This window comes from Alexandromys fortis, unplaced genomic scaffold (genome assembly GCF_014885135.2).
Source record: "Alexandromys fortis isolate MF-2015 unplaced genomic scaffold, M_Fortis_MF-2015_v1.1 scaffold_182, whole genome shotgun sequence".
In the NCBI taxonomy this organism is placed as follows: Eukaryota; Metazoa; Chordata; class Mammalia; order Rodentia; family Cricetidae; genus Alexandromys; species Alexandromys fortis.
The window spans coordinates 2,192,228-2,206,687 of record NW_026068068.1 but is presented as its reverse complement, the minus strand read 5'-3'; the positions used below and the strand labels follow the sequence as shown (position 1 = coordinate 2,206,687).

Genomic DNA, 14,460 nt, shown 5'->3' with positions numbered 1-14,460 from the left:
TTTTCATTGTTTGGTGACCCACTTAAATTCCTTTCATAAATGTGTATACAGTAGGAGGTTTCTATGGTAGTAGATTTCCATAGGGCTTTTCAAAAGGCCTTTAGTGTTAGCTGGCTTCCCTGGGCCACTCCTATAACCCGCATCCCCGACCCTCTCTCCATGAAATCCTTGTATGTTTGTTTCCCCTTTAGGACACTGTGTTCTATCTCCCCTTTCATGGGAGGTGCCCCCTTCCCTACTGGTACTTACTAGCTACTTAGTCTCTATGGTTATTTTGATTGAAATAAATATATCTAAAATATATCTAATGCTTAAACCATGAAATACTATGTTTTTGAGTTTGGGGTTACTTCACTTTGATAATTGTTTCTAGTTCTATTTGCTTGTAAATTTCATTTTTCTGAACAGCTGAATAACATTCCACTGTGCAAATCATGGAAAAGGGTTTGTTTCAGCTTTTAGTTCTGTATCACCGTCCATCACTGAAGGAAGTTAGAGGTGGAATTCAAGGCAGGCAGAACTGTGCAGAGGCCACCGAGGAAGGCTGCTTACTGGCTTGCTCCTCATCTGCTCAGCTGCTCACTTACAGCTCTGGGGTTTTCCAGCCCAGGGGGGGGGGCACTGTTGCAGTGAGCTAAGTCCTCCTACACCAATCAGGAAGATGCACCAAGGGCTTGTCAATCTGATGGCGGCATTTTCTCAGTGGAGGCTCTCTCTTCCAGAATGATTCTAACTTGTGTCAGATTGACATAAAACTAACCAGGACACATCCTGAATTATTCTTTTGCGGTTCCTCTGTCATGTCTCCCAATTTATACTGGTTTCTTTTTTAGTCATTTAAGGATTTTCATGTATCTTATTTGTTTCTTCTTCAAATATTACTTATTTTAAGAGTTACTTATTCTTTTGGGTAGGTAACATTTACAAAAGTTTAGCTTTATTCTCACCGCATAGCCTTTATGTTAGTATTTGGGAGCCTGAAATCAGAGAGTTTGACTTCAGACAGAGTGGCACAGCAATTCTGTCTTAAAAAAAAAAACCCAAAGCAATCATTGTCAAAATAATTTTAACATTAATCCTCCTCAAGGTACCTCCAAACGAGTGTCCTATGCAATGCTCAGGAAGGCGGGCACAGATACTGGCACAGTCTGTGCTCATCCCTTTGCTCCTGGTTTTGCACAAAGACTCCAACACACGGTGCGACTGTCTTGTTCCTGGCAGTTGTTGGGTGTTGCTGTAATTCTATCTTTGCTTTCCTTTTTCCACAGTGTACACTAGTCAACAATCTGTGAAATTTACTGAGCAGCTTATGTTATTTTACATTATTATTTAGAGTAATAGGATTGTTCGATAATTTAGCTAGAAATTTATGCTTCTAGAAAGGTTTGTGTGTGGTTTCTTTACTAGTCCTCACTTTAAATACAACTAAGATTCTGGCCATTACACACCCACAAACACACACACACACACACACAGAGATAGAGAAAGAGAGAGAGAGAGAGAGAGAGAGAGAGAGAGAGAGAGAGAGAGAGAGAGAGAGAGAGAGAGCAGGTTGACCAAGAACCTCAGAACCCAGGAAACAATGTGGAACTAAGTTCCTTGGGTTTTAATATTGTGTAAAAGAGTCAAGAATTAGAAACTAATATATCAGCAACCTAGAAATGTCACTGGGCACACACCATTGACCTCTACAAAACCCCGACTGTATTCTAGCCAGAGGACCTAGAAGTGGGCACGCTTGAAAAACAGACAGTGTCTACACTGTCTCCAACACCCAAGAAGCAGCAGTTCCCCACCACTACCAGCCCAGGAAGGCTGGATAGGAAGTCTAATCTAGTGAGCTGTCATCCAATGGCTCCATCCCCAAGCCCTGCTGAGTAGTATTAGCGATGACTAAGAGAGAGCCATGGTCTTCGTGCTTGCTGGCCGGGAGACAGTCCTCCTCTTCGTGGTGCTGGTGGAGACCATATGGAAATCTGATTTTTTTTGTTTTGTTTAACGGTTTTTCTCTCACCTGGTATATCCCAGTGTCATAGGGTTGGGGTTGGAGGATGCCTAGCTGAGGCCGAGGATTTTCACTCATGTGGCATCCACAGAGCCTACACAGGGAGTTGGACCTCCTAGCTTGGCTGTAACCAGGAGACATTCGTCCATTGTGTATTTGGAGGGTCCCAGAATCTAGATGTGTGTCCCTCTGACAGTAATGGAGGTTTATGGTCCACAATGTCTGGATGTCATTTGGTGCACACTCACTGTGCTGTGAGCCGGGAAGATCTGAGCCAAGAAGGCAAGCAGTGCTGATGATGGAGGCGTTGGAAGCATCTGACAGTGACTATTCTGTTCTGGAGGCATCATCACTGTGCTGTTCCATCCAACTGCACTGTGATGTAAAACTCCTGAGCCCAAGCGAGTCTCTGACTTCAGGTTCCCAAGGGCTGGGCTTATGCTTGTGTCTCACAATGCCTGCCTTTTACATTTTAAAATCCCAAAGTGAGAGAGAAATGAACTCTTACCTGTCTATATAGAGGAATATCATTTTACTGAAAGATTTCTTACCAGAAATCAGAAACACTGAGCAAAATAGGTTCTGAGAAAGAACTGTAAACATAGTGTTCTCTGCCCTCAGGAACAAAAGGGAGACCAAGAGAAAACCAGATGGACAAAAGCCAAAAACAAAACAAAACAAAACAAACAAACAAACAAACAAAAACCACACTCCCAGCAGACTGAGCTGAAGAAGATGACGAAAGTTTTGGTGGAGGGAAGAGATGGTAATAGAAGCAGTTTTGTACAGCGGAGAGGGTGCAGTAGATGGATGAGTCTATTGTGATGGTGTCCTCCTCTCCAGCCTTCTAAGTAATGTTGCCACTGCTTTGCTTCTTGTGTTAGAGAGTGAATATAGGGCCTCATAGAAGCTAGGTGACTGCCCCCTGAGATATACTGAACCCAACACCACTTCTGAACATATGCACAGAAAATATTTAAGACAATTGTCCTATAAATGGAAGAGGGGAAGGTTTAAGAAGCAGTACACAGTTCAATGTCATGAGCATTTCTCCAGTGTCTTCTTCAGGAAATTTTTATTGTTTTCACTATTACAATTAAGGCTTGAGTCTACCTTGAACCAATGTTTAAGTGTTCTAAAAGTCCACGTTGACTCTTGCAAAAAAAATGGATAATCAATAAAACTCCCTAGTAACATTTGTTGAAGAGACGTTCTGGCTTTACTGAACGGTTTTGCACCGTTGTCAACAATGACTTGCTTATTTGGATGAGAGTTTATGTCTGGGCTTTCTATGCTATTTCATTGATCTATAGGCCAGCACTATGTTGTTGTCAATACTGCAGACTTGTAAGCTTTGTCACTGGGAAGTATGAGCCAGATGGTCAGACCTGTAGAACGTTTCTTCTCAATTACTGCAGAGGCATCGCTGAGAGATGTTGATAGGGACTGGACTGACAGGGCAGAGTGTTTGCAATAGTATTGTCTCTGTAATGACAAGTAAGTGGGATCTTTCTACCCCCCCCTTCTTTAACTGCTTACAGCAGCTAGTTTATAGCTTCTGATCTGTAAGTCTTCGACATCCCTGGTCAAACTTATTATGAAATATTTTATTCTTTTTAATACTACTATAAATGGAACTGTCTTCTTACTGTTTAAATTTGTTCATTGCTAGTATACATAAAGGCCAATGCTTTTCTTCCTCCTGTGTACATATGCTTACATGTCTTGGCTGTGCAGGAGCACATCCATTTGGGGGAGGTCAGGGCTCAGCCTCCTGTGTTGTTCCCATGCTCCATGTTCGTGGAGCTTGACAACTAGGCTACGCTTGCTGGCCGGTGAACCCAGGAAGCCTCCTGGGTTAATTTTTTCAGGTCCTAGGGGAGGAACACAGAGTCTTGTGTTTGCACAGAGAGCACTATTCTACTGGCGGAGCCCTCCAGTCCATTACTGGCTGTGTTTTGATTTCTCAGCCCACAACCTTGCTGAGCTTGTTTATTGACTTCATTTTTTGGGTATGTGATGTGGGAGTGTCATTTATCAATCTGTTGATTTTATTTGTTAAGTTATAATAAACCAGCTGCTTGGCCTCATGGCTTGGAACATAGATGGGAGGAGTAAACAGAATAGAATTCTGGGCGGAAGAGGAAGTGAGGTCAGACTCTGCTCTGCTCCCGGGTAGACGCGACAGCTCTGCTGGAGCAGAGACGCCATGCTCAGCTCTCCCGGGTAGACGCGACAGCTCTGCTGGAGCAGAGACGCCATGCTCAGCTCTCCCGGGTAGACGCGACAGCTCTGCTCTCTGGAGCAGAGAGACGCCATGCTCAGCTCTCCCAGGCAGCTGCAACCCATGATGGACTTAGACTAGAATCTTCCCGGTAAGCGCACCTTGGGGTGCTTACACACATCATTAGAAATGGGCTAGTCCAGATGCGAGAATTGGCCTGTAAGGGCTAGAGTTCATGGGCCAAGCAGTTCTTAAATGAATACAGTTTGTGTGTTGTTATTTCGGGCATGAGCTAGCCAAGCGGCTGGGGGGGGGGGGGTTGGGGACGCAGCCCCGCCACCGCTCATATTTCAACAGGTATGCAATCTTTAGAATAAAATCATGTCGCCTGTGAATAGACATGATCACTTCTCAATTTGGGTGCTTTTTGTTTTACTTACCTAACTGCCCTGGTGAGAGCCTCTGATGCTGTATTGAATTAGACACGGGCATTCCTGCTTTGTTCTTAAGAACTTTTACCCCTCTCATCTTTGGGGATGATGTTATTTACTCGGTGCTCACAGGGGTCTTTGCCTTTAGTTCCATTCTTATTTCAGGGAATATTTTTTCTCATGAAAGAGTGCTGGGTATTAAGTTCTGCGTTGACTGAGATCACGGAAGCTCACTCTCTACTCTCATCTGTTAATGTGGTATATTGTGCTGGTTTTTTTTTTTGTATGTTAAACCATCTTACTATTATGGAATATTCCTCTTGACCATGGTCTGTAATTCTTCTAATAACTGCTGAATCCATTTGCATATTATCTCATCATTCATAAGGAACATTGGTCTGAAGTTTTCTCTGCTTGAAGTATCTTCATCTGGCTTTGGTATTAGAGCAGTGCTTATCATGTAGAGTGAATTTGCAAGCTTGGAAGGATTGCTCTTAATTCTCCTTTCTATACTTGTGAAACTGCTGAGAAGACCACGGGAAGCTGCTTGTTTACCTATTTAATCTCCTTATGCACTTTGACTTTTCTGATTTGATCTTGTTAGATGGTGTGTCTCTAGGAATTTGTCCCTTTCCTATGGGTTTCCTTTTCTTCTCCCCAACCTCCTTGGAAGTCCTGCTATGTGGACCAGGCTAACCTGCTCCTCACCTTCCTTCCTCTGCTGCTGTTTGCTGGCTTCACAGACATGCACCACCGTCCATCCCTAGCTGTGGTTTCCCATTTTGTACATAGTTATTCATAGTGCTTCTTTGTAATCCTTTCTTTTTCTGGAAAATCATAATATCGCTACTTTCATTTTGTAACCGAGTATTGAGTATTCGGGGGAAATTGACTATGAGAGACTTAATCTACAGAAGATTTGTCAGTCTTTTGAAACGATGTATTTGAATCATTTTTATTTAATGTAACAAAAGTACTTCATTTTGAAGAATCAGCATTCCATTTTTCTGTGTATTCACATTATATTTAGTTCTGCTGGCTTGTTTATCTGTGTATCTGTGGTTTTGTATCCTCTGACCTACCCTCTCCACTTCCCCAGTCTTCCCACACCCACTCAAATCTGTGTATAGTGAGACCGCACAGTCGTTTCCTTGCACTTGGCTCCCTCCACTGGCACGGTGTTGCCCAGGACTGTCTATGTCATGTCACATGACAAGGTTTTCTTTTTTCTGAGCAGAGTAACATTCCATTTCATATAAGCTCTCTCTTGTCCTCTCGTGTGTGTGTGTGTGTGTGTGTGTGTGTGTGATTCATGAGTTGATCAACATTTACATTGTTGCATATCTTGCTCCGTCCTTCCAGTCCTTCCTGAAGCTGTCCTTCCTGCAGCTGTCTTCCTGCAGCTGTCTTCCTGCAGCTGTCTTCCTATAGCTGTCTTTCAGAGGTGATTTTATCTCAGCTGAAGGTAGACTCAGGTAAGGGATCACTGGGTTTCACATTATTTGAGAACAATGTTGCACCAATCTGCATTCCAATCAATACAGAGAGAATAGAGACCACACCAAAGGAGATTTGACTGAGGGTGTAAAGCAGGTGGAGTATTTGGTGTAAATGTGAAACGGATATCCTAGTTTACAATTTAACCCTCTTGGTTAAAGGATACAAAATAGCAGACATGTAAACTAAACACAGGCCAAGATCTAATTGCGACACCTGCACTATAGGATGTCAGATGTATGGAATTTAGGATATAAAAATAACTGAAGTAGGAGGATTGTGCTCATCACTCCAGAAAACAGAACTGATGACGTTTAATAGCCATTCATGCCCCCTCCCCCGCTGGTGGTGCATGAATAAGAAAATCTCAGAGACAGAAAGAAATTGGAGTTCAACCTAAAAGTAAGAAAAGCAAAACCAGTCAGCCACTGGCTCTTACCTCTACCTCAGTCTAAGATGGCCATCCTGCCTCCAGGAACCTCAGAACGAGACTGCATCTGAGAGCTCTCTCCTGCTGTCTTCTGTTCCTCTCTAGTTCTGGGATTAAAGGTGTGCACCACTGGGATTAAAGGCCTGCACTGTCTGGTTTCTATGGCAAACTGGTGTGGTTACCGGGATTAAAGGTGTGTGTTACCACTGCCTGGTCTGTAAGGCTGACCAGTAGGGTTATGTTACTCTCTGATCCTCAGGCAAGCTCTATTTATCAAAACATAAATGAAATATGATTACACCCTGTAAGGGCAGGGTAGAGAGGGTAAAACGCTCCAGTCAAAAAGTTCCAGCTCAGGCACTTTATAGTGATGGCTTCCTTCAAGTCCTGAGCACACAGGGCAACTGTTTAACCCTCATCTCCACCGGGAACCAATGGATGCCTTCAAATTAACCTGTTCAGAACTAAGTGTTTCCCCAGCGCCCAGGCCACCCTTGGCTGTCTTCAGTCCTCCAGATGTCACAGGTAATTGGCTCCTTAGGGGAAGTCCTCAGCATCACCTCTGAGTCTGTCCGAGAGGTACACCCTTGGCTAGTTTTTCACCTGAGTTGTGCACTGGCCTGTAAGCTGCTGCTCACTGGCCTCCTTTGGCTCCGTTAATTGATTCTGCGTGTAGCAGCTTGAGAGCCTTTCGCATGCTTAGTCAAATCTTCACTTTTCCCTAATTAAAACCTCTGATAGCTTCTCGGGATGCTAATAAAGACAGTTTTGTAGTTCCAGAATATAGAGACATTTTTATGATTCCGAGTCATGCTGGCTCACCAATTACTGTCTAATAAATACTATTGAGAATGAGTTGTGAGCTGGGAAATCCATGACATATTAGTACCTCACTGTGAAAGGTGAGTCTGGTCACTAGTGCTGTTGGCCCAGAATGCAGGCGAGAATACAGGTAGGCACTTGCTGTACTGCAGGCCTGGCAGTGGGCATGAAAACGGAGCCCTGTTTCAGTGGTGACAGGACATGGAGATCTGCGCCTTGACTAGGAAGGAAGCAAGAAAGAAGCTGGTAAAGGCCGTTAGAGATGACAGATGTGGTAGACCCCAGCGGGAGAAGACTACAGTGGTGTCTGCGCACTTTAAAGCAGCCAGTGAGGTCCCAGCCATGCAGAACCTTGAGAACCAGGGTACCATCATACTGGTGTGTGTATAGGGTGGAGATTCTTGTTTCTTCCACATCTAATAATGCCCGTTGTCTCTAAGGGTTAAATGGTTAAGGATTATAGACTGTGTACCGTGTCTCTGTTTTGAGAAGAGAAGTGCGTGAGGTTTGTTAAAACTTGTTGAGAAGTTGTGTTTACTTCCAAGTGAGCGATTCTTGAATGGAGAAGCTGCTTGGCTGGAATTTGGGAGACTTAGCTCCATCCTCTTGATGATAAATGTAGCATGGTTCGTGACAGTCCAGAACTCCACCACGTTCTGCTCTCTCCACTCCCAGTTGAACTCATGCTAAGGGACCTGCTCAGTGTCCTCAGGGGGCTCGAGCAACGCGCTGGGAGTCTAGAGGTTGGGAAGTTCAGGACGAAAACACCAGCTGATTCAGGGTGGCTCTCAAGCCCCACTGTGTGCTCATGTGTGGGGGTGGGTGAGAGGGCACAGGTCCCATCCAGTCAGGGCCCTGCCTCTCCCTTTGTGTGTTTAGGTTTCGTTGTGGAATCTGGGTGCATAAGAAGCACTGAGACCATAGCAGGTACATTTCTTCGCAGAGGCCAGCGAATGGGCTCATACTTTCCATACAGCAATGCAGTTTCGATATTGAATATTACTATAATTGAATGAATAGATCTAGTTTTAAACAGAAGAACAATATCAGGTTACAAACCCCTGCCCCCAGAACAAATTAAAGTTTTTACCCTAAATGGGTAAATGTAATAAATGTATCCAGTCATGCCTAAGTCCTTTTACACTGATGATCAGCGGCTTTAGGGAGCAAGTTCACAATCACAAGGAATAATATATACTGAGTTGGTTTAGAATGCAAAGAATGCGCCTTGTTACCTGAATTTGTTCTGCCACTTACAAATGGAAGAGCAATACGACTTCTTCCATATGCTATAAAGATTGAGTAACTGTAAGGCCCTGAGAACAGAGCCACACAGATCTGGCTGTGGGTATGACTGACTGTTATTGCTGGGGTTGTTGGTAGGCAGGTGAAGACCTTCACTGTGCTAAGCCTGGGGCTTGTGAAGCCGGAGAGAGCTGTGCTTCCCCAGGGACAGCTTTCCTGAAGATGACAAAGCTGCAGTCATTCTCTGCCAGTTTCCTTCCTTCTAATCGTGGGTGTGGGCGGTTATGCATGAGGAGGAATCCAGGGTTGTCAGCTGCATGTCAATGAGAACCTGGGGGAAATATCTGAGCATTTCCACTCCTGTCGTTCCTGATGCACTCACAGATGCGTGGATTTCAGGGCTTACCTGATGGCAGGGCTTTCACGCACAGGCTTCCATCCCACGAATAAACAAGCTCTCTGTGGAACTTGCCGACGGTCCACGGCGCTGGAGATGCACAAAGCCGTACTCGCTTTATGGTTGAGATGGATGGAGGAAGGCAGGTGCACTGGTGCCCATATGCAAGTGTGGGGTCACAGCACTGAGAGGGATGATTCTCAGGAGACATGGGTCGCACGATCCCGGGTCCTCAGTCAGGTGCCGCTGTTCTTGGTCTTTTCTGGAATCTGCTTATGAAAAATAAGCTAATTAGGAGACCGAGGGAAAGTAAGGTCAAACTTAAGTGGTTACCATTTTACTGTTGAGTCTTCTCTGTAAGGAACATTTTATCTTTCATTATACAGGGGTTTGAAAGTGACTATTTCAAATTTAAGTCCAAAACCCTGGATTTTGACCGAAGGCTTGGGATGTTGCTTTGCGAAGGTCTCTGCAGCTGCAGTGGTCTGGAATCTGCATTTAAGGTCAGTTCTGAAAAAGCTTCTTAGAAAGTCAACTATTTGAACTGTTAGATGACAAGGCCAAGTACATTCTTTCCTGATTCAGGTGAGTATAACCAGCTCAGCCACGTTCCTTTGCATCCAAACCCATTCAAGATTTGAATAACGCCCTAGAAACTAAGGGCCTTCACTCTGGGAAGGTCATTTCTAGGACATTTAACTTTTGCTCTTTTCCTGGCATTCACTCTATTTTAGCTCTCATTTCCAACAGAGCACATTGGATGTGGCCCATGGAATATTGACTCAACAGTAAACCAAATTGAAAAGTTAAAACAATCTGTAATTTCAAAAATCCTTGCCTCTAGTTTGTATATGCTAGAATCATCTGCCTGCTTTTTTACTCTGACTGAAACAAATAAGGACTAATTCTCCCCATTTCATTGGGTGTCAGGCACCATTGGTTACCAGACATTTTTTTACGTGTCTATAAGAAAAAATGCTGCTGAATTAATTATAATTTCATTGGTTGCCTAATGCATTCTGACATCAGAGATCTTGAAGCATGCAAGAATGTTTTGTGAATGATAGATTATATGTGTATTGAGAGTCATATGAAGGGTTGAGGGATGTAGGCCAGTGGTGGATTGCTCACCCAGCTGCTGTGTGAGTGGGTGGGAGGGGGGAGAGAGGCAGCCAAGTGGGGTGGTCTTGGGAAAGAAATGCATTTTGACAGCTCCTGGAGATGGAGAAATAGGAGCAGCATGTTTAAAAAGAAGCACGTTGCAAACCACGTGTGAGTGGCTACTAGGTGATATCCCAAAGGGAAACGGAGTGTTTGCCACCCAAGCAAGCACATCTGGGAACCGCATTCGGCTTTTAGATGGGTTGACCAACACTGGCAAAGCTACGGGGTCTATTTCCTCCGTAAGTCACCTGATGAACACTGTGACAGTGAGGACTGAGGAGGAACAAATGGTGATTAAAAAAAAATTCAGATAAAACTGAAGCGCTCATTGGCCAAGATATAGGGCGTGTTTCTGTGGTTTCCTCTCTAGGGTAAAATTAATCTGTGCTTGATATGCTTTTGTCCCTTTGGCTAGATATGCATACATATTGTTCTTAAACAAAACGACAGCATTCCAGTCCACTTTGGAGCCTTTCCCATTGAGCAGAGAGTTGGGCTTTTTTTCCTAACCAGATTGAATAGTAGTTCTTTCTAATGTCTGAGCATGACTTCTCATATTTCTGTTACTGGAAATTGTTCTCTGTTAAGCTTTGTGGGCAACCAGAAGAAAGAGCAGAGTGAACTCTCAATATAGAGAGATTCCTAACTCCATTTAATTAGTGGTCTGGTTCAAACTGTTCTTCTTGCCCACTCACAACGATTAATGTGGGTTATTTAAGTACATGTTAGTTTATTTTTCTTCTAAGTGGCTTCATCTTGTTCATCTTGTTGTCAAGTGGTTTAAAAAAAGCGTTCCACATCTTTGTAGCGTGACTACTGAAATAATAAGATAAAATTCTTTCTTAGGAAACCCAGGATGACAGGTATCCTAGCTTTTGTTAGGATTAGGTTGCCTTGTAGACAGCAGAGTTTGCTGAGAGCCTGAGGGTAGCAGGATTAACTGGAGTTAGAGAAGGCACACTGTTGGGAGGGTAATAGCAGAAGAAAGTTGCACAGGGTTCTATACTACCAGGAATCATGATTTCAGCCACAGATGCAGGCTGATGATTTCCGACCATGGAGGAATGTTTCTGTAGGTTGTCGCTGAGAGACGACAGCCTGATGTTGCTCTTGGTAAAGGCATGGCCAGGAAGGATCATGGTACTAGTGTTCTGGTGGACGCCTGTAATGCTTAAGGACCTAGCGTGCTGACATCTGCTGAAAACAAAAACACTAATGAATGGCTCTAAAATTTCTATTCAGGTGAATTGAAGCGTGTCTGGAAAAAGAGTTCAGGAAAGATTTTAGACAACGTACAAGGTTGAACATGGTTCATTTAAACATCTGAAGTCCAAAGTGTTCAAAGTCCCAAATACCTTGAGGTATTTGAGCCTTCAGTTACACAGCACTGTGTAAACTCTCGTTGCATACAAATAGCCCATTCATATGGGATTTAGCTTGCCAAGAAGCCACCTCTTGAGAACATAGCAGAGAATAAACTTAGCTCAGATTCATGGATACTGGTGAGGAATTGGGAAACCTGGAAGTCTTCAGTGAGCAGTGGAGACTGTGGGCCTTCAGGAAGCTGGTACTGTCATCTGCTCCTCTCTGTCCCACTGGCTCCATGGCTTCCTCTGCTTGCATGTACTTTCTGCCCACTTATGACTTAAATTACATTCATTTGTAGCCATGTGCTCTTTCTGAGAAAGAGACAACTTGATCAGCTTAAGGCATTGGCTTGAGCCAGAGCTTTTGTGTCAAAGGAGGTATCCGCCTACAGAGTGTTCTCAGAATAGTAACCCTTGCTGCACCAGACCACTATTAGGGGCGGCTAGATCTTCAGGGTGTGCTGGAGGCCTGAGCAGAGCAGTCACTGCTACTGGTGCATTCGGTGTAATTATTGATGAGGAGAAACACACAACACACACTATTACACACACTAAGCAAGGTGAGAACATTCCCTGACACCCAGCAGAAGGGATTTGCAACCATGAGCCAGCACTGCTGGTAGACATTAACTCATTTCTGATATTCTCAATTTCCATGGAGGCAAAAAATTTTCATGTGGAATTTGGCTTATTGGTTATATAGAATTTTAGAAAACACAAAATAAGTTTTGTCTTTAGTGGTACCATATGTATTTTAGAGTTCTAGACTTTGCTTCTAGTAATATAAGAAACCAAGTTGGGGAAGTTGTAAGCTGAATTCTTTACTAAAGCCCAAAGTTCTTAACCTTTCTTTAACTTTGATTTTTTTCATAGCTTTTGACCATATTTGGGAATTTTCTAGAGAAACCAGTTGTCATGGAAATTTTCAGCCCACATTATAGCACTTTATTGAACATGTTCAATGCAGAGCTGGATATGTGTAAGCACCTGTATGATGATCACGTGATACAGGTGAGTGGTGTTAAGACTGAGAAACTTCAGCATGGTATGGCTATCCACTAGAGTCATTTTTATTGTGTGAAAAGATTGGATTTATTAGATAAATTATACTTCGAAATTTGAAGTTAGTGTCATTATCTGTAGGCAGTAAGTATGTTTAGTGCTGGGAATCGAACCTTTACCTTGCTAGGAAAGAGTATACACTGAGCTCTGCTGCCAACTGAATGCTCTTATTTAATGGTTTTCTGACAGGATGGGGAACTCGATTAGTGACATTATTAAACACATGTTTAATGCCACTATGAAAGTAAAATGAAAAACTGTGTATAAGGTTGGCAAAACCCTGACTAAGTGTCCCCTTTCTTCCTCTTTATGAAAATGTCAACATACAGATTGAACATGGGCATGAAATTCTCAACAAAAATATGCCATTCACCTCTGGAAATATTAAATGGGCCAGAATGCTCCTTGAACGCCTTCAAATGTTTTGGTCAAACTTTACATCTCTCCATTGTCTGTGAGTAGTTAGGCTTACTTCATGGTGAATCATGATGGTGTTGTGGGTGTTCTTGTATTGAGATGGGGTCTCTGCTGCCCAGATAGTCCTCAGACTCATTAGGTAGCTGAGGGTGACCTTGAAGTCTTGATCCCCCTGCCTCTGCCTCTGTCTCTGCCTCCAGGATTACAGAACGTGCCATCACTCCTGGCACTGGCTGTTCATGTTAGCACTTGCGGATGTGCTGGCCTGCTCCTTTTTGGCCGGGTTAGATCTGGTGAGAGGGTTTTATCATTATAGTTCTGGAGTATTTTATGGGACTCATAATGTCATACTGTTTTCTGGTCCTTTTATTTTTTAATGTCTCTTTTTTATTCACTATCTGGAAAGTTTAAATTATCTTACTTTCTCTTCTTCAAGCTCCCCTTTGTCACACAGTCCTCTGCACCCTTTTTAACCTCCTTCTAAGAACTGGTGATTTGTTGACACTAGCGAAGCCTTTGGAGTTCCATTTATTTATCTGTAACTACTTCTGTCTTTAAACAGATGCGATTTTACAACACCATAAGGCTTTCATCTATTTCCTCTCTGACCTTTATAACCATGATCCCATTCTCTATTGCAAAATAAACTTCCCTCTCTTGACGTACATAGAAACCTAGAACACCTTGTTGCTGCAGATTTCCAGACAGTCCTGACGAGGTTGCAGTCTGTCAGAAGTACGCTGAAATGACGGCTTTGCTTGATCGATTTGAAAGCAATGTCTATAGCAAATGGAGAAGAACTGTGGAGGAAATTTGTGAACTTAATTTGAATCAGCCCTTGGTTAAATTCAGCGCCATCAATGGCCTACTTAGCGTCAACTTTGACCCAAAGGTAGGACTTTATCTTTTTAATGCATCAAGATGCTGTTCGTCTGTCCCGAAGCCGCCCTGGGGACAGACGAGTCCACTTCAGTCATTCAAACTCTATTCTGGAAAGTAGTGCTCCCGTGAGGAGTGTAAATTTTAAACAGAGATTAGTTTTCATGTGTATACGAGTGTGTGCATATGCCATGTGTATGTGTGTTTGAGTGAACTCAGGAACCCAGAGGTTCTAGGCAAACACTCTACCAGTGAGCTTATTTATTCATACTCCACTTGTTCATCGTCAAGTTCCTTACTGGTTTATTTTGTGGGGGGACCAGAATCTCACTGTTGCTCAGACTGGCTTTGAACTTACCTTATAATCCAGAAAAAATGTTGAACTGGCATTTCTTCTGTCTCTGCCTCCTAAGTAGTTGGGATTAAAGGCACTTCCTCTCCTCCTTATTAATTGATTAACACATTGTAATGACTTCCACCCGATATTCACCTGATGGTGAGCTGCTGAGAACAGGGTCCA

At 43.3% G+C, this 14,460-nt stretch overlaps 1 protein-coding gene across 4 annotated transcripts in view; it reads left to right on the top strand.

Annotated features, from left to right (window-relative positions):
• Dnah11 (dynein axonemal heavy chain 11) overlaps positions 1–14,460 on the top strand; it is a 324,204-nt gene that overhangs the window by 22,986 nt on the left and 286,758 nt on the right. For all 4 annotated transcript variants that reach the window (XM_050120839.1, XM_050120837.1, XM_050120838.1 and 1 more), the window contains exons 9-12: positions 9,438–9,554; positions 12,456–12,593; positions 12,974–13,098; positions 13,758–13,953. In XM_050120839.1, the coding sequence (XP_049976796.1) occupies positions 9,438–9,554; positions 12,456–12,593; positions 12,974–13,098; positions 13,758–13,953 (576 nt within the window). The remainder of the gene's footprint in view (positions 1–9,437; positions 9,555–12,455; positions 12,594–12,973; positions 13,099–13,757; positions 13,954–14,460) is intronic.